Source organism: Pipra filicauda, unplaced genomic scaffold, assembly GCF_003945595.2.
Source record: "Pipra filicauda isolate LSUMZ 115617 unplaced genomic scaffold, ASM394559v2 scaffold62_size3274119_pilon, whole genome shotgun sequence".
Lineage (NCBI taxonomy): Eukaryota > Metazoa > Chordata > Aves > Passeriformes > Pipridae > Pipra > Pipra filicauda.
Window position 1 is genome coordinate 2,965,640 of NW_024104787.1, and position 20,920 is coordinate 2,986,559.

Genomic DNA, 20,920 nt, shown 5'->3' on the forward strand with positions numbered 1-20,920 from the left:
AAACTCCACCTGCAAGACTTCATCTACCAACACTTAAATGGCTAATTACAGATTCTGTCACAAAAATACAGAATCCAGGAAAAGAGGTGGAAATTCACTTGTAAGGCTAAACTCTTGAGAAGTTATTTATGTTATGAAAGTTAGGGGACAAATGAAACAATCTACAGACACATAAAACACATTTTTATGGTAATGAAAATGCCAACTGTTTAAACCATTCTCAAGTAATTTATTTCTTTTTACTGATGATTTACAAGGCCTTGATTATTAGACAAAATAGCATATTTTAACTAAACTAAAAAAAAAAATACAAACCAATAGAGTATAGAAGGAAATGCTATATGGTTCTGCAGAATAAATCACACCCAGTGCACACACTGCCTCATTTTTCTCATCTGAACCTATTTGTTACTTACAGGATTTTTCAAACAAATATTTTGGTCTAACCAACATGTAGTGTACAGTTTCAGACTGTTGAATTAGGCTCTAATTCTGGCATTAGTCTACAGTCTAAACCACTGCAGTAGATCTTTCAAAGAGTTTAGTGTAATCAAAAACTGATCTAGACATTTTGGAGCAGTTAACAAGAGATAGGAGTTATAGCTGCATACAGTTCAGTATGGTACATTAACTGAAGCTAGAAGTTTTAGTATGCTTATTGCCAATTTCTCCCAAATTTTAACAAGCAGAGCTTCTTTGCAGACACATTATTGCTGAGGGTAATAAGGCTGTTGAACAAAAGGGTATCCAGGTTGTTGAGGTGGCGGATATGGTGCTTGTCCAGGGTTTTGATACATAGGCGAGGGTGCATATGGCAGATTATACTGACCATACATGTATGGATTATAGCCCATTGGCATTGGCATCTGGCAGTACCTGCATGGGGGGGGGAAATAAAAGCATACTTGAGTTGCAAAATATTGACGATGTTAATTTGCAAAAATAACTCATTAATAGATACAAAAAGACATGCAATCTCCATAAATATTTTCTTTACATTTTCCTTTGAGTGCAGCAGGAAATGTGGTAACTTTCAAGGAGCAAACATGAAATCAATTACAGTGCATGGAACAGAAATACAGGTAGGAGGTGGAGTAAAGGCAACCTGCTGGAACTAGAACTGATCTCAATTGATTCTCTTCTATTTAATAACATTGTGTGTATTTTAACATTTGCTGAGCCTGCTACTGAAGAAGACCACAGCTACCTTCAATTCCTTGGGATAAGACCAGGAAGATGGGAAAAGGCATCAGAAGAAAGCACACTACTCAACTGGAATTTTCTGTGTATTTTTCATCAAATTAGGCATGATACTAAGATTTGAAAAATTAGATATGCCAACACTTCTGAGATAAACACCACCAACTGATTAAGCAAGGGTTGGCAATAGTCAAGAAACCGCAGTTAAAGAACTGCAGTCCTACCTTCCTTCTCCTTTAAAAAAAAAGCTGTAAAAACTTGAAATGAACCCTCCCACAAAAGGTACCAGCAAATGATTCCTACAAGAGTAACATGATTAAAACTAAAATTAAAAAAAAAAAAAATCTTCTTGCCTCAAACACTAAACATATCTTCAACTGGAACAATAACTAATTTTAAAATCTAACACACTAATTTAAAAATGTCAAGAAAAAGGTACTTTTAAATAACAGGATAATGAAAAACTGCTTAGGTACTCCCATAGCTTACCCTGGGTAACCGGGATAAGTTGGGTAAGGAGGTCCCTGTGCCTGTGAAGGTGCAGTGCTTGCTGCAGGTGCACTGGCTCCGGGAGTAGGAACAGGAGCTGCAGCGGGAGCTGCAGGTGCTCCAGGGGGTGCTGATGCAGAAGAAGAACTGCTTGTCTCAGAAATCACTGGTGGTGGTGGCCGTGCTGGTGGCTGTGGTTTAGTTCCCTAACAAGAGAAAGTGAATTAAGTTGGAGCTTCTTTATGTAAGTCTTGGAATCAAAAGCTGTGGTTATATGATTAGTTGATTTTTATTTTCCTTTTAAACAGACATTCTATATTTGGTCTATACAGATAATAATGCAAAGCATCTAAAAGGCAATAAGCTTTTCATTTCAAATCTATAAATTATTAACCCCAATAATACACATAATATACCTCTCTGCAAAGTCTTTAATTTTGCCCTCTATTTCACTTCAACACATTTCCAACTACACCAATATGTTAAGGAGTGATACACGCAAATTATAGAACAGTTTAGAGTTCTAAAGTATGGACCCTCTACTTTCAACCCACTAATTCCATAGCATATATTTACCACCATGGTTCTTGGTGCTGGAGTAGGAGTCGATGCCGCTGGCTTACTTCCTCCTGCTGATGTGGTCTGATATGTAGGCAGGGGAATAGAGGGAGCACTGGGTTCCCTAGCAATGCTTTGCTGCAAATCTCTATTAAAAACAAACCAGCAAACATACAGTTTACTTTAAGCATTGTTTGTTATGGGCTTCAGCAAGCTAAGCCAAAAAGATGCAACAGACTAAATCTAATATTTAAAGCATGATCACTGAGCTAGTTCAAACTAAATCTGGAGTCTAAATCACTTCCACAGATACCATCCTCTAGCCAACCCTCTGGTTAACTGTTACATTTATTTTCAATAATGTCTTCATGTTGTAACTCAATACTAGGTATAGATCATAGAATTAGCCAAAAGCTTTGGAAACAGAAATTACAGGATCATCAGAACATTTAGCAACTTGGAAGCCTTCCAGAGAAGCTAAGGAAACCTCATGTCTATGGAAAAGGATAACAGAAGAGTAAAAAAAAAAAATGCACATGAAAAACTGCAATATCATTTATATCTGAGTAAATGTAACTATCAAAAAAAAACCTGGAAAAAACTTTGATGGCTCAGCATATGAGTTTTCAAGTTCTCTATTCTATTACCTCTGGTGTTGGAATAAGCCTTGGTAAGTTACTTTTCATATCTTACTTTGGTAAGATACTGGGAGGCTTTGGTGTCATGTTGTACTACAAGCTGCCATTAGACAGCATAATTTTGCACTTGGCTTGTCATGAAAACCGCAAGGAAGCAGTTCTAAGAGGAATGCAAATCTCAATGCAAAAGATTCAGTATTTGAGATGGGGCAGATTCTTCAGAGAGACTTAAAGAAGCATTTAAAATTTCAGAAAATTTTGCATAAAAATATCTGTGAGCAGTATGTAACAGCTAGAACTTGATAGCTTTATTCTGTGAAACAGAATAAAGAGAAGACTGACAAATGTATACAGTCTAGTTAGCAACAAAATACAGGATCCTACTACATAGCAGCAAAGGTGAGCTCCAAAGAACAACACTGGCCACTTTTGCAGAAACTTCATAGAAAAACCCAAAACTGAAATAAAAACTCCAAGAAAACTGTCCTCATCATTACCCTGACAGCAAAAAGGAATGATGAGGACAAAGTTGGAAATACTGTCCTGATATTCTGTTACATATGTGTATGTATATCTGAAACTATTTCTTGTAGATAGTGAAGCAAGTATTCAACACCATATTATACAGAAACTAAAAACCCAAAACCTAATATCTTAGATGGCACAAGGGATGTAAGTAGTAATTTGCAATGCGACAAGACCAATGTCTTACAGAACACGTGTGCCTTTCAGAGTGAAGTATATTTTGACCACAGAGTGTCCAACTGCATTAAACGTGAAGCTTAAACCACTATTACAACTGATCCTCCAACGGGCAATCATTATGGGGGGGGGGGGGGGAACCACACTGAAGTTCTAAATGAGAAATTCCCTAAAGAAATTTATTTCCACTAAGATGCAAGCCACAATCAACATTTTTATTGTAGTTGGGAGGGAAGGGGGCAGGGAGAAGAGGCAAAACATATATTTAATTCCCTCAAGCTGTGGGTTGGGTGCACTAAGAAACACATTTTGTAGAAGCACACTACACATATCCCAAATGTGATCACTGCCCCTAACCGTGACTGAGTTTCATGTAACTGAACAGTTAACATGAGGCAGTAAAATATATCATGGAAAGACTCAGCTGAATGTTGTCAAAACTAATCCTACAACTTTGACACTGAACATGGAGATGTGAGATATTCAGACCTATGCCTTGGTTAGGCAGCCTTCAGCTTCCAAATTACATGAATGTGTGAAGCCAAAGAGAGGCAGAAGGGGTTGTAATTAAGAATTCATTTACAAGCACAATGTCCAAATGAAAAAGAACAGTTCTACAAAGGATCAAGTTAGGAAAGGTAAAAATTGAGGGCTGAGCATCCCATTCATGACACGGTAGTACATGCATAGAACAACTGCAGTTTCACCAATTAAAATTTTAGTAACAACTAGCTCTTTTTATAAAAGACTATGTGCTCTGCTAAAGAACACTAAGTAAAAGGCAAACCTTTTCAGTTACACTTTCCTCTTAACAGGAGAGCCCAAAAATCACACCTGAAACACACTATACTAGGCCAGATCGCATATGGGGGACAACAACAAATATTTTTCCTCATATGAAGGACAAAATCTGCTGCTCTCCCCAGCACTGTAGGCAACCCACATATCTAAACAATGATAAAAAACCAGACCAGACAAGATCAGACTACAGAGCAGAAGTGGAATATCAGTGCAGAACAGTTTTCCCCCCATCACACTGGACACACGGAAGGCAATCATATGATGAAGCATTTATCTAATTTCTCAAACTAAAATGACAGCAGGAGCAGGGTGCAGAAATCTTTCCTCAAAGGAAAGAATAAAATAAAATGACTGAAACATACATGCCAAAAAAAACCCAAGAGTGAAATCATAACATGAAACAGATTCATGCTGAATTGTACACAGGAAAACCACAACAGACTTCAAAGATTTTCCTATTTATTTCTCCTATCATTGTTCTTGTTTTTCGGGGGGGGAAGAGTAGGGTTAGCATTAAAGTAAAGAAGAGTTGAGAGTCTTAACATACCTGTTCTTCCTTCTCATTTCATCAAGTACCATAATAAACATATCCCCAAAGATAAATTTCTGATAAATACTTAACCATTTCTGCAATGCTTTTAAACAACACATTGAAATCTTACTTGAGCAGTTCATCTCTTTCAGTCTTGCGAGCAAAGACAATGTCACTGCACTTGTTTTGGAATTTCAGCAGGATTTCTGTCAGCTCATTGTAAAACTAGTAAAGAAAAAAACAAAAATCCAACAAGCTCAATCAACACCTTCAGATTCCATGCTAGCGTACTTCTACATATTGATCCAGTTATGAGTGTTGTATTATGACAGTGCCAAGAACCTGCCATTCCAACAGTTTTCTAGTGCATTCTATAAGGCTTTTCAAAACCAAAATTAGTCAGCTGTTGCCCATCCTTGTAACATCATACTGTTGTGGGGGTTTATGTGTATTTGTGTGTAAATATAAAAATAGTTTAAGACAACTATAAAAACGTATTGAGACCAGAGAAAAACTAGATCACTTCTGATGATGAATTATTTATTTTTGTAAAGGATATTTTTTTCTTTTTTTTTTAATTTTACTGCTCTCATTTGTATTGATATCTCAGAGGTTGGGGTTTTTTTCCTTTAATGAGCTATCAATAAATCAGAAAAAAATACTTAATACAGAAGCAGTAAACTTAATACAGAAGCAGTAAGACACCTTCCAGAAGCCCCTCATGTATGCAGTATCAACATATAAAACACAAATTTGATAAGGTGATTAAATACCATGAGAGAACAGATTAATGAATTTCTTGGATAAAATGGCTCACCCGGGTGCTTCAACATCCTTTACTCAGCTGTAATTAACAACTTTTCCTATTGCTCAGAAAAGCTTACTTTTCAGATAGGAACACAGAAGTATTTCACAGCTGTTGAAACAATCAAAATTCAAGCAACTCCAGCAGTAAAATCCTCAAAACGTATCTCTCAGCTAGCAGATCTCCAAATTTTGTTATTATTTCTGATTCACATCTCATTGTGTAAATTAAAAAAAAAAACAACAATCCTTCCAATCCCTTAAGCATCACCATACCTTTGTGCCTTCTTTTAAATTGGCTACAAGTTCCACAAAGTTGTCATTTGCTATAGCCAAGTTCTTCAAAACTTCTTCTCTTAAATTAGATTCGTTGTTTGATTGTTTCATCTTTGAAAAATCTTGATGTGCATTCTTGAAAGAAGAAAAAAAAATAAGCAGTGAAAATAATGCAAGCTAGTTCCATGTAAGATTCTGCGTGTTTTATCTTCTTTTTCCTCTTATTCATTGCTTCTACCTGTTTTCCTCAATACCTGCTTTTCCTCACCTTCCATCCACACACCGTACGTCAATACTTGTCATCTGCTAAGCACAGTGGCTATTATAATATATATTCCAGAACTGTACAATTGTTAACTCACTGGCAGTAGACACCAGTTAATTATCTGTTCTGTTGTGGGCTGCCTTTAATAATTCTGAAGCTCATCCTGCAGACTCTTTCGGAGGCTATACTAATTAGGCTCTCTCCTGTACTAGCCTACATTGATATTCATAAAATCATACTGAAAGCTAGGATTTTTAAGAAGTATTACTTCAAATTTGGTTGACATTGGCAAGCTATTCGAAGGACAGGGAAGAGGAAAACTCACAGAAGGATCACCTCCCTACATCTCATTTCTTTGGGGAAAATAAACAAACAAGCAAACTTAAAAAGACTACTCCAGCTGCCAGAAGCAGACAAACTTGAACTCCAGGACATTAAAAAATTAAAGTAATATCCATCAAGATGTCATAAGTATATTGTGTTAAAAGATATTTGAATATTAAATCCTTGATAAACGTGGTGCACATGGCCATTTAAAAAAAATTTTTCCCTACTGTAAAAAGTCTCCATCATTACTCAAGCTGCTATTGTAATTTCTTCAAGCACTAAGACTCTTTTGCTAGGTGTTTCAGGTACCTGCCTCTAGTTTTACTGACAAATTAAGACTGAATTTATAAATAAACTTTGGGAAATTTTATTTAGTTTTACTTTGATGAGCTTTGCACATGCTGGAAGTCAAGCATATTGTAAACAGCAATTAGGAATAAACCAAAATATACTTCAGAGATCCAAAACGTTTTCTAGTAGGCAGTATGGACAGGTCTCCTATTATACCAGAAAGAAGTATTAATGAAGGGAAAAACCAAAACAAACCCAAAAACTTATAAATTCTCCAGTTAAGATTCTTTCAAGGACAAAACCCTCTGCAGAACCGGGCCAAGAAAAGGTCCAAGAGAATTTACAGTGGAGCTCTGGGAGTATCTACTAAAAATTCTCATTATTTTTCAGTGAACACAGACATCCCTGTATTTGTCAGTGATCAAGGAGTAAAGGAGTATCAACTGGCACATGACACAAGAACAAGCAAATGAGAGGAGAAAGCAAAGTGAGATTTCTTAAGTACTATAGAGGTAGAAGTATCATTGCTCTTAGTTTAAGAGGATGGAAAACATGTAAAGTGTCGTACCTGAATGTTTTTGAGAAGTTCTTCTTGTTTTTTGAGAGACTCTTGCACTTTCTGTGTGTAACTCCCATAGATTCTGTCCAACTCAGTCACAGAGATAGCCTCCTCATTTATAGCACCATCCTGTGCAAGTGCAGTAAGGAATTTGCTTGTCATGTCAAAATTTACAGATTTCAGATCATTTTCGAGCTGTTCTCTCTCCTTCTTAACTTCATCCAGATTGGCCAGCAAAGTTCTTAAGACATTAACAACCTAGGCAATGAAAATTGTCAGAAGTTAGCAGGTTTAGAGGAATTATTACGGAAGTATACTCTACTACTTGATTCCATCCTGCATTCCTCACTGTCCTGCACGACTATTCCTTTATGAATGAGTTTAAGATCACAAACCAGGACAAAATACAACAAAACAAAGATCTTCAAGCATTTCTCAAGCTATATTCTCATCTAGAGGTTTGCTTTCACTAATAACACTGAATTACTACAAAATGTTTAATTCTTTTTTAAGCTGATCAGATACCTTCAAACAGGATATTCTAAAATGGCAGTCAAACCCACTGACTTCAAATCACTATGAGAAAAATAATAATATTGCTGTAGATGAGCCATTAATTTCTTGGAAAGCAAGTTGGTGAAAGTGCCTAGTACTTTAAAATACTGAGCCATATCTTAGATTGCTTACCTGTCCCAAGAACCCAAACACTACACCCCACCTCCATACACAAAAATATTCAAAGATTGCTCCATTTATAATAGTCAACCAGTCTTGTTGTCTATGCCAATTGACTTTGTTCCCACTAAGTATAACAAAATATACTCAAGCAGATTTTAAACATAAAGACAATTTCTTTTCCAAATGTTAGTTCCACCTGTATCAATTGTGACAGAAATAAGAGCAACTAAGGATCAGCTTCCACACGAATTCATGTAAGTTTACTTTGTCAGACGAGTAGCACTTCTTTTCAAAATAGAGACAAATTTCAATGCTTTACCTCATTTCCTTGTAATGTTTTTGCTGGGTTGGCAGAAGGAATGGCTGCGTTGAGTTCTGCCTCTGGCTTACACAGAAGTGCAATCGTATCCCGGTGAGACTGATAGCGCTCTTTAACCTGCCCATCTGCTTGCATAGCTCTATTCATAATATTGTGGTAATTGGCTCCCTCTGGGGATGGGAGGACAAAAAAGGGTGTTTATATCATTTCTAAACTTGTTTTTATCCAAGTTTTGCACCTGAGCGGTTTTCATGCTTTTCAGAAGTCTTCATATATTTTTATGAGCCTGTTCATTTATAAAGTTATTTACTAAGACTTTTATAAAACATCAGCTTCTAAGTTATGTTTTAAATAGAGTATAAACAAAGCACCTATAGTAATTCTCCAGTGAAGCACACAAAGGAATGAACACTGGTTTGAACTACACCCCAGATTTAAACCCCCGTAACTTTGCTCAACTGAGGCAGTGGTATCCTTACTAGCTTCAAAAAACAACATATATTAAGCACACATAAAACATGCTATAGTGATGGTCCTAAGTAGTTTGACTAACTGCTGGGGGAAAAAAACAAAACAAAACAAAACACCACATTAAAGAGACAAAACCACGTTGATGGGAAATAAAAAAAAAAAGATGTTAATATACAAAGAAAAATTTATTTAAGAGGTATTTAAGAGGTAACTACAATCAGATCCTTAGGACAGTCATTTTTTTACTACATATGCTTTCTGAAACTTAAGCATGCATGTACATGCCAAGGGTGAAAAAGCAGCACCAAATGCACTGCTATCACATCTCTCAACTCCAAATAATGGCACAGACTGCAATAAGAATATTTTGGCATAACCTTATTACCAGAGCATTGAAAACTACTTTAATTTACACTATAGGCACCTTTAGAGGATCCCCAAAACCCAAAGCATGAAACATGAACTTTACCTGCCCTTAAAGATTTATAGAGTTCATTGGATGGCGTTCTCTGCCAGCGCTCCTTGAATTTTGTTCGCAGGTCATTGTCTGTAGCTTCTTCTTCATCCAATAATCTCAAAGACTACAAGAGTAAAATGTTACAAGCATTATACGTAGTTTTAAACATGAAATAGCTTCAAAATATGCAGCTAGTGTAGAAAACAAAAAAATGCTTTATAAATTTATAAATCCTTTATAAATTTAATTTAACAAATAAAAAACAGGTATGAAAGGCACAAAAATCACCCAAATTTCTTTAGAATGCTTTCCCAATGCTTTCCCCCTCCCCCACAACAATTTTAAAAGCAAAATACTTGTAAGGAAACATCCACATATGACAGCACAGTTTTTGTATGGACTGAACACTAAAATAGCATATTTTTAAAGTACTATTAACAAGTACACAACACTATTGTGTATTTTTTCTATTATCATTTAAAGAAAAACATTCAGTGGTGATGTTTTTCAAGATCAAGTGCTTACTTCATCTAAAATTTCTTTGTTCCTTTGCAGCAGTTCGGGCAGATCTTTGATCAGCTGATCAATAGTCTGAATTCCTCCCTGTTCAATCACAGACTTAGACTTGTTCAAAATAGACTGAGGAACAGTATCACCAGACACATCTTCGATAGCAGCAGGAAGATTGAGGGAAGCCAACACACTGAAAAAGTCAACATGTTAAATAAAGAAATTGTTTGTAGTTTTATCCTGACAACCACACTGCTATCCAAACAATCAATCACACAGTCAATTATAATGGAAACAGAGTGTAATGTACTTTTAGGCTGAAATTTCAAACTGAAAACACTACATTTATTACTAGCGTACACCTCACTAAATATGTGTTTCAAAGCTCTTAAAAAACTAAAGAAATCCTAGTCTTTTAGCACTTAAATATGGCAAACATTTTAAGAAGTAACTGTCTGGCAGATAAAAGAAACAATTTCCTTGAGTTACACTCCTATCTATCAGCTTGAGATAATTTTTTAATGTTTATTTTTATAAAGAACAAAATTTTGGGGGGGAAAAACTTAATTTATTCAGTAACTGATACAACACAATTGATACAAGCTGACCATTGGAATATGAAAATCATTCTAGATTAATGGTACTGGAACTTTTTCTAAGCAAATGTTGGACTCCTAAAAAATGAGGAAATATTGAAGAACAATAAATGCTACTTTAATAAGCTTTCCATTTTAACACCTACAGAAAAGTAGTTCTAAATACCACTTCTATTTTTTAAGTTGGCCAGTCTACCACACAAAATTATGAAAAAAACCCACTGCTGTAATCTGGGTACCTGCAGGTTGCAAGGCAACCAGTGCATATAAGCTGTTCCATGACTCCTCTTGAGAAATTTAACAAGAGGCCATACTTACCCATTTGCCAGATTTGTGGCTTCTCTCATCTGGGCTATTGACCTGTTTACCAGATCTGCCTTCCTCTGGTTATAAACACTCACAGATTGCTGCACTTGCAATGGAACCATCTTCTCAAACAGGTCTGCAATTAAAGTAGTATAAATTACACAAGCTGCACTGTGAAAGTAAAAGGACACAAACATCTTCACAGTTCTTTTGTGCAGCTTGTACTACTGACCTAAACAGTTTAGGATACTCCCTACTTTTTGTCTTAGAAACAAAAATCTATTTCTACAGGTCTTTAGATTTCAATTTTTAAGACTGAATTTGCATTAGAAATAATTTAAAGGCAATATATTTAAATCAGTTGTAGGATTGCAAGTCAGATTTTCCTTAAGGCTTTATTTCTAACTTTGTTTCTTTAAAGGAAGAAGATGAGAAAGGGAAGAATCATTTTTTCACAACTCTGCTGCCCAGTCAAACTGAAATGTTTCAACTTTACAGAAGAGTAGCAACTAGGTTAATTAACACTGATACTGTTCCTTCTGAAATTAAAAAGTTTGGTTTAATATAGAAAATACAACTGCTGAGAAAATCTGAGAAATATCTTTAAGAGAATTGTACATTTCAGGTAATTTTCAACCTGTGCTTTATTACATTTATCATCAAGAACAACAAGAAACTGAAGAAGACAAACAGCAGCTGCAACAACACTGCTGAACACATAATACAATTCAAAAATTAAATGTTTATTTTTTCACATGACACATGAACTTTGGTGGTCCCGTGTTTCACAAGGTAACAACCCATTGTAGCCAGGAGAATGCTGAAACTGAAACCAGTACACTGCTGAAAGCTCAAACAAAACAATATTTATTACAAAGAAGTGGCCAACAAAATGAGAAGTGGAGGGAAAGAGGAGGGAAATAAGCCCTCAGTACAACTCCCCACTCACTCAGGTGTTACTTAGGAGGTTGTCTTCCTGACCCCCGAAGCCTAGAATTCCCCATAGCAGAAGCTGCATCCTCAGAGTGTTGGCAGCCTCACGAGATAGCGGGTGTCCCCACAAAAGGCAATGTTGTCCTCCATGTGAAGCTTGATTTCACTCCCAGCAAGAGCCATCTGCTTTTTTATACAATTAACCTGTAACATCCACCTGAGCGAGTGTGGCCAGCACCGCCCAGCTAGAGGCCTTTGGTCCCTCCCCCTGTTATGTAAGTGGTATCTCTTCTGTGCACACATGTGTACATTGGAATTTCCCCATGCCTGTGCTACACCTTCAGGGGGTCTTTCCTAAACAAGTCTGGGGGTTTACTTCATCCTCCTCCTCTTCACTTTCTCCTTCAAATGCCCTTGGAGGGCTGTCAGCCAATAGTGGGGCCCCAATTAATTTCACATTATACAAGATGCTTCCTTCTAGGATGACGTTCTCGTTATCAGTGCTTGTTTTCTCATAATTCAGCAGAAAAGAACAGACTCTCACAGGTGGCTGGGCCAAACACAGAACAAAAGTAGCAATATCTAATTAAGCATGAATACACCCATGCAGTCCACACACTTCACTTACCAGTGAATTTCTGACTGAGGGGTACAACAACTGGAGTAGACTTCACAAGACTGGCTTTTCCAATGGACTCCAAATCCTTCAGGTCAGGAACCCGGTCATGGTAAATGAAGTCATTGTCTTTTTTGGCAGCTGCAAGAGCACGGTTGATTTTGTCAACCAGATCTTTAACATTTATATATTCATCATAGCGAGATGCCACTGTTTTCACCAAGTCTGCTGCATGCTAAAAAAAAAAAATTAAAATACAGTAAAAATAATAACTTTTCTTTCTCCCTTTCATATATACTTAGGAAAACAGATGAGCTTCCCAGTTAGCCAAGTAACTACTATCAACATGTACAATCAATACAATTATTCCCTTAAGAAAATATTCTCTCCTCTTACGTATCAAAAAGTAAAAATATTTTACTCATTAAAATATCATCTCATCAGGAAAAAACAAACAAATAAAAAGCAACCAAATTAATAGCTCACAATAGCCTCACTGTGACTCCCCAAAACCCAAAATAAGTGCTCCTGAGTTAGAGGTAATGATATCTCAAACACATATTCACCAAAAAACCCAAATGTCATCATGTCATTTCCATGTTGTTTCATAAAACCTTTGCTTGCTTCCGCAGGGACTGCAAATTGCTTTTCAACCCTTGCTCACATCCACAAATGAAGAGGCCAGAATCCTGCTTTTCACATCTGCCACTACACTGAGCTCAGAAGCTACAGAAGGTCTGCTGTCTCTTCATTCCTGTCTGCTCAGCCACTCCAGTTTTCCTACATACAATTTATTCACATTTGTGTTGTGAATGTGCAAAACCAAAATACTAAGAAGCAATTCAGTTGACATTTGCATAAACTCACAATTCAAAAAGTCAGACATCTTGGGATTGTGAAGTGGAACCTGACCTACATTAGAAGTGAAGTGCATTTGAAGTTTGCTGAGATTTTTTGACACTTTCCATTGTGTCATAGGCCACACAACATTAGTTTTGGTTTGATACAATGCTACAGTCTAACTAGCATTTGCCAGAAACAAAATGAGAGGAGAACAAACAGCATTAAAGCATATATAAAAAAGATATTACACTATTAGAGAGTGTACAAAGGAGGGCCAACTGATGATCCTGATGGGTCCCTTCCAACTCAGCATATTCTATGACTCTATACATACTTTTTAATTTGAAAGAATTTACATTCATGTTGGATTCCAAAAATTTGGATATGAGAAAGAGAAAATTGCTAGGTTTAAACAAAAGCTTTAGGTTGACAGAGACTGGGAAAAAACTTCCATCTAGAGTCCAGACAAGGATCCATTGATGTCACGGGTTTGGAATGTCCTGCCCAAGCCCGGAGAAACCATGCCCTGATCTCAACAAACCTGTGCAGAAAACCTTTTGTGCTTTATCTCCCCGCTGTGTTACCTGTTCCCCTCATGTAATCCCCCTAAGACAAAGTGGGTTTTCCCCCATGAGGTAATTCCTAAGACCCCAAGAAGTGTAACTTGGATTTTCCCCTGATGTCCCCTCTGTGAAAATCCCAAATTGCGTAAGTCAGGTTTTTCGCTTACGTCATCCCCTGAAACCCCCTGTTTGTAGTAAATTGTAATAGTTACAATCCCCTGTTGAATATGTAGATGTAGATCCTAAACCCTTTAAATACGAACTTGTGAGTCCAATAAAACATTCCAGTTTCTTGCCTCCAAACTGGGATAGTGTTAGTTTATTGACTTCCACACATTCATCTCTCCCCCACCTCTCAATCAATTATTATTCTACCTTTTAAAGTGGGAAATAAAAAGAGAGATTACTTTACAGTAACTGAATTTTTCAAAAACTCAAAAAAAGGGTACTAAACCTCTAATTTAGATTACAGAAGCAGGATTTTAATCACTGTGGAGAACAGGATATAATAATTAATACATTCAGTATTAATTCAGTTAAGACAACACCTGTGTTTTAACTTGTGGCTACGTGCTGTTCGTGAAGCAGTCCTAAAATAAGTAATAAGGGAGTATTTTCCCTCAGGTTTCATGAAAAACAAACAAACAAGAAAAATAACCCACACCTTTACTACTCAACATGAAGGGGTACTTCCTGTAACACAACATGAAGAAAAATCACAGATATAATTAATTTGCTATACAGCTTAACAATGACAGTAAATTTGATATAGCCAAACTTGTCCAGGGTAAGCACTAAAAAAAACCCTCAAAAAACACATTAATATTCTATTACAGTAAAGTCCTAGGAAAGGAGGTCTGCCAGGCAGACTCAAAACTCAAGAATAAGCAACAGATAAGCTTCATATATCATGTACTAATGCAGCCATAACATAATAACTTGCTATTACAAGTTATAGACACTTCATTGCTATAACAAGCATACAAAAAGAAGTTTCAAGCTCCAACCTTCACCCAGTTGATAAAAGTGTAACAGTAACTTTCAAAATGTCAACATGATCATCTTAAAGCCTTATATAAGTCTGTCAACTCTCCTGCATACCAATAGATAGATATCACACATGGATTCTACAAATCAGTCAAAGTGGCACTTCACATATTTATTTTCTCAAGCTTTAGGGGACTTGAAGAAAGGAGTTAATTTTAGCCATTTTTCCTCTATTGTGCTAAAAACATGAGAAGATCTTACTCATTACAACATCTATATCTGAGTCCCTCTAGAAACCAGATATAGAGGCAAAAACCTGTTAAGAATAAAAATAGAACTGCTGGTATGTTTTTCAAAAATTATTCAGATTTAAATCAGAATTGCAGCAAAGGAGTTATGTACAGACCAGACAGAATTTTATTATTGGGGGAATTTTTTTTACTAACGTTAATTAGGAAAATTTATTAACAAATCTGTCATATTAGCTATACTGAGATAAGAAGCCTATGCAATTGTAAAGCTATAGATTTAACAAGTCAAGCACTATCAGACTGTCCAAAAATCATTAAAATACATCTTTATAAAAGCTACAGAGATACCTCTCCTCTATGCATTTGCTAATAATTCGATTCATGTGATAAACATGCTCTGCAACTTCTGAATATGTTTCATTCTTAGTTAATTGAATTTTAGAACTCTGAGTTAGCTTTTCAGGATTTGAAGCTTTTCCATATTTTTCAGAGAAGAAAGAGAGTTACTCACCTGTAACCTCCCAATTTCTTCACCAAATTTCTTCTGCTGCTTTGCCAAAATAGATTGATGATACTCTGCATTGGCCTGCATAATGCAGTGCTTTGCAGCCAGAACAGGAAACACCTCCTGGAAATAAAAATACTGACCAGGGGAAAGTCCAACCACATTAACCACCACAGACAACATGGGATGCAGGAAGAAAAAGGAAGAAGAAAAGGAAATTAGAATCACCCAATTAATGGTTTAGATAGGTTAAAACATTAGAGGTAAATGTCAGAGACCATGTGACTTTGCATGGATTGAATATTTTTTTTAATCCACTATTGTAAAATTCTTACTGTCCTTTATTGTAGATGAAATACAATTTAAATTCAAGCCATGAAGTCACAACATTTACTTCAGAGATTAGAAATGCATGCATGTATTAGAAAGGACAGTTGCAAGAAAACACCCAAATAACCCCAAGACAAAGCCAAGACAGTGCTCTTAAGAAATAGAGGTGAGTGGAAAGATAGGTCCTCTGGGTTTTTTTGATTTCTTTTTAATCAAAAAAAGTAATTACACTTAATACAGCAGCAGGCCTTATCGAGAAAGTAACTCTAGAGTTATGAAACGAAAGAACAATTAGAGAGGACCAATAACAACTGACATGGAAGGCAATTTAAAAGTCATTTTTAGACTTCTATATAAATGCACTTATCTTTGCAGGAGTATCAACAAAGACATGAAGAAAACATTATGCTGCAGTTCACAGTAGGGACACGGTCTTAGATCAAGGATTTTGCCTTACTGTTTTATTTCTTAAATCAAGGAGCACTGGAAAACCAGAGTGATGTTCTCCCCCAGAGATGAAAAAAAATAAAATTAAAAAAGTGTAAATTTGGAAGAGAAAGCTGTCTGGGAGGCCTTGCAACTGGAGTTCGACACACCAAATCAACCTCTATGTCACACTCCTAAACATAAACTGTTCTCAGAACTGGTATTAACCAGCAAACCTTATTATATTCTTTGAAATAATCAGTTGAGAGATTATTTTGCAACTGGAACAGGGAGCACATCTACTGCTTAGAAAGGTACACAACAACAAAAGATAAAGCAGTGACCTCACTGCCTCTCAGAAATCATCATAAACATAATACCTAAGCGTGAAATATTCTAAGAGCATGAAAAAGAGATCTTTCTACCTCTTCCAAAACCAACAGCATTCAAACAGTCAAGACTAAATGGGATAATTTACAAGTATCAAGATTGATTTGGGGTGGAGAAAGAAGAGGAGGCAGGCAGAAGGACAGAGGACACGCACTGACTTCCAGTCATGTTTTTCACTCGCAGATAAGTGGACAGCACCACTGTATTCATGCTAGACTCAACATGAGAGCAAATTTCACACAAAAACATTGAGACTAAAAGCCAATTAAGCCTCAAAAGAAAGTGTTAGTTTGAAAACAGATTTAGTAAGGCATTAAGTTCTAAGAATGCATCCCTAAATACCACCATAAACATTTCAAGTTCACTTTAATGAAATGTGTTACAAATAAACACACTTCATGTAATAAGATTTTACTTATTTTAAAAAACACACTACCTTTTACCCCCTAGATTTTTCAGTTTTTTCAAATTACAGTTTCATTTTCCTTAAATGTAGCAATATGTCAGTTCTTCTTGAGGATATATTTTAAGTGTATTTCATCAAGTATATTGTAAACAATAACAGTTATTCACAGTAACAACAGGTCCCACATATTTCCATGAGTTACTAACCTTGGGCAAAGTATCTTTATATTGACACTGTTTGTAAGCATCACCATAGTAGTCTGCAGCTTGATTTGCTAGTTTAGCTATGATACCATCTTTCATTTTATCTGAGGGGAGAAGGAGAAAAAACAAAGAACAATTAAGATTATCATCAGTTTTTACAACTGAACAGGTGCCTAGTTCATCTTCAAACAGCAACAACTGCATTTTAAGGGTATAGCTTTACATTATAACTCAAAGATGGGATCCCAGTCTTCTCTCTTGACATCCAGCAGCAGTTTCCAGAATTTCTACTTCAATCATGACACTGAAGGTTCAGTCAGTTGTACCAAAAATCTTCTGGCAGCTGCTGGCATTTATGCAGAATTAAGAGAGATACTTCATCTCAAACCAATGCAAGCTGCCAATAAAAGATACAACAATCCCACTCTGAACTCTGGCAGCTTGTTCCAAGCCCTTCCTTGTGCCAGGACAAGTACTTGTGCAGCCATAGTCAAAGAATTTACCTGAAATCTAGCAAGCAAAACACAGCTTATTTTCAACAGGATCTGTTCCTAACCCAATTCTACGTCAGAACTCGCAAAAACTGCAACAGGAGGAGAAGGGACCGGTCCTTTCCATTGCAGTCCACATCACTGTCAGCTTACAGCAAATATAGAAACACCATTCCTAGATATAAAACACAATTACTTCATATCAGAGCTGCACGTGCCTAGCAGCAGTGGTATTCCCTGCCTCACATCCTCACTCTGTTCCTGAAGCCCAAACTGCTAAAATAGGAACATTCTGCAACAATAATTATCTTCTTTTTCATACAGGAGATAGGTCCTCTTATAAAGGAGATGAAGGTAACCTCTGGCCTGCACTAGCAATTCAACCTTCCAAAAGAAGGCAAGCAATCAGTGCAAACACAGGCTGTCCACTCTTAACAGCTGCCCTCACAAACAAGCATCCTCTGACTCAGGTCATTCCTAGGTACTGACAGATTGACAAGCATAAGTGGGGACATATGGAGAGATTAGGAATTCTGCAGAAATTAGTCTGCCAAAATTAAATCAAAATAATTCCTAAGTGGTCTGTTCATACCAGCATATTCACACATCTATTTACAATGTTTCAGGCACAAGCTATGATGTAATATATTTACCTTCTATGAAGTAAGTATGTTTAAGGTATGCCAGAAAGATCTTTTCACTGTGAAGAGGGTTCAGATGACAAACTACGACAAAGGATCTCATGAGATCTATCAACTTACTTCTTTGCTAGAATGTTTCTGTCTGGTGCACTAAATATTTAATAAAACCAAAAAATCTAAAATCCACAAAAAATTTACACAAAATCTAAGAAACCTGTCCTTCTAGCTCCACCAAGTGTGCAGTAGTTGCATCTTCCTACATACAGCTTGTGCATTAAAAAAAAAGAAAAAATACTGGCACACTAACTACATTTCCATTAACAAAGGAAATGTTGGAGGAGATTCATTTGTCCACGCAGACAGCTCAAAACATATCTTTCACCATCAGAAAGGAAAAAACTATCCAACTTTTCACTTTAGTTTTTACTCACGTATCTTTAAAATATTGCAGCTACAACGCAAGCCTTGAGACAGAACAGCAAACATGTGCAGACTTAAAGACATTTAAAGAAAACATTAAGAAAGGCTCAGAAATAATAAAAAAAAAAAACTATCTGTAGTTATGTAGGGGAGTTAGATTTGACTGACCAATTTAGCTTTTGCCAAACACATCTTTTTTCTTTCTTTCGACTTGTGAATAAATTCAGTTCTATCAGAAATACCATTCCAAGTAAGATAAATAGTCAATGCAGCAAGAAACTAAATTTCAGTTTTGAGATCAAACTTCGAAGGATTTCCACTTGAAAAAGAGGTTTTTGAAGGTAATCATGTTGTCAAACACAATTCTTCCCAAAATGTCTTTCCCCCCAGGAAAAAGAACCTCTAAATCTGGCAAAATCTACAGCCTTCATAGTCAGATGATTATTAACCTTTCTGTCCTTCAAGCCAGACTGCCAGACTTGTGGTCTTAGGAGTAATCACAAAAATCTTCAGTTCACCAGGCACATTTGGTGTTTGGATAGACTTGCTTTGTCTTTTTCACATTTTGGAAAAGAAGAAATCAAGAAGGTGACAGAAAAATCTATTTGTCATGCAAAATGAGGGAAGCATCTGCTCTGTCCTGAAGGAAGAGTTTCAGACATTTGTTATACAAATTTATTTCAGAGCAGAGACTAAAATACCTCCAGCAACATGATAAAGAACATAGTCATAATTTATCATTTTGCTGAAGGACAACAGTTTCTTGTTGAGATTCTCTAAAGCCGGTAAGGCTACAAGAATTTTCAGAGATCTTCCCCATGAAAAAAAGAAACATCCCAGTTAAAATAACTCATGTCTTCCTCCACTGTATTCCAAATGATGTGGGGAGAGGGAGAGCCATTTGTGGGCAATTACATATGACCTCTATGTCCTTAGTTCTACTTTTACATATCTGTACATTCTAGATGCACAACTTCTTCTAAATAGAGAGAGAAAAGCAGCAAGAGATCTTGTATCAAAGATAGTACCGTTTCACAGGAAAATTCTTTGAAGCATAAGTTCTCTAACAGTTGTATTAAAATATCCAGACTCTGAATGAGTATTTCACAATCAACCTTTAACGATTAGGGAAATAATTTTTTGTTCTGATTGCAGAATTTCCCTTTCCAGGATAAACTGGGTATTCTAAAAGTTAGACTTGGTCAAAGAGTTCCCCTATTAAAAGTAGGAGCAAACAAACAGAATTTGTTTCCCTCAAACTCCTAGGAAATTTCCTTTGTTTCCTAGCACAGTCATTCCTTTCTAAATTCTCATGAAATCACTCCCCAGATGAGATGGGGAGTACTTGCAAGACCCCTTATGCATAATTTCTAGTACTCTCACTTCTTTAGGACAATTTCTTTTGTTCTCAAGAGAGGAATGGAAAAAAATATAATCCAGCAAAATCCTCTGTAAAGATGAAGACTAATGGTTTTGGACATAAAAAGGCAGATGGGACAACTGCATTGTCAGGTGAACCTTAGAAAAATTCTTAAGAAATATCTGTAATTCGTGTTTCATGACCTGCAAGGAGCAAGGGGAGAATCAATAAAGGCAAAAATAAAAACTTCAGAAAGGCCCTTTACACACTCTTAATAGTGGAAGTTGTAATGTGAACTTAAATAGACAAGCAAAAAATTAAAATATACCTCTTGTTGCTTTCAAAAAAAAGACTTCTTGGGCTTGAGCCAACATAATAAGACTGAGAGTCCCAACTGTGTCTGGAGAGATGTCCACTGTAGGTTCTCGATTCAAGGCTGACAAAACTGTGTCTTTAATGTGTTGAAAAGCACCACTCGCAAACTAAGTAAAATAAAATAATACATTACCATTCATTTTTTTCAGACTTTCTCTCTTACAAATATAATACATATAAAAATACCAAAAAAAAGTCTTTGGTATATGGTCTCCCATCTATTTTTTAGCCACTAAAAATAGCTCCTGGTGACCCCTTGTTCTTGGAGCCACTTACACTGAGACACTTATCCTGACAGGGTATAAATAAAGGTATATTGATTACACCTAACGGCATAAAAACATGGAAATTCTAATGCATTCCATAAAGAAGAGATTATTACTGTATAACTTGTTAAAACT

At 36.2% G+C, this 20,920-nt stretch overlaps 1 protein-coding gene across 2 annotated transcripts in view; it reads right to left on the bottom strand.

Annotated features, from left to right (window-relative positions):
* Window positions 1-208: 208 nt before the first annotated feature.
* The window catches only part of LOC113992129 (programmed cell death 6 interacting protein), a 33,143-nt gene continuing 12,431 nt past the window's right edge, over window positions 209-20,920 (bottom strand). Inside the window, exons 5-18 of one of the 2 annotated variants that reach the window (XM_027729134.2) lie at window positions 20,473-20,626; window positions 17,236-17,336; window positions 15,484-15,600; window positions 12,341-12,563; window positions 10,792-10,915; window positions 9,893-10,070; window positions 9,380-9,491; window positions 8,440-8,609; window positions 7,452-7,700; window positions 6,001-6,135; window positions 5,051-5,145; window positions 2,266-2,395; window positions 1,690-1,895; window positions 209-876 (exon numbers count right to left, since the gene is read on the bottom strand). In XM_027729134.2, coding sequence (XP_027584935.1) covers window positions 708-876; window positions 1,690-1,895; window positions 2,266-2,395; window positions 5,051-5,145; window positions 6,001-6,135; window positions 7,452-7,700; window positions 8,440-8,609; window positions 9,380-9,491; window positions 9,893-10,070; window positions 10,792-10,915; window positions 12,341-12,563; window positions 15,484-15,600; window positions 17,236-17,336; window positions 20,473-20,626 — 2,163 coding nt within the window. In that variant the 3' untranslated portion in view covers window positions 209-707. Of the gene's footprint in view, window positions 877-1,689; window positions 1,896-2,265; window positions 2,396-5,050; window positions 5,146-6,000; window positions 6,136-7,451; window positions 7,701-8,439; window positions 8,610-9,379; window positions 9,492-9,892; window positions 10,071-10,791; window positions 10,916-12,340; window positions 12,564-15,483; window positions 15,616-17,235; window positions 17,337-20,472; window positions 20,627-20,920 lie in introns of both variants that reach the window. The other variant, XM_027729133.2, reaches the window with a different exon arrangement.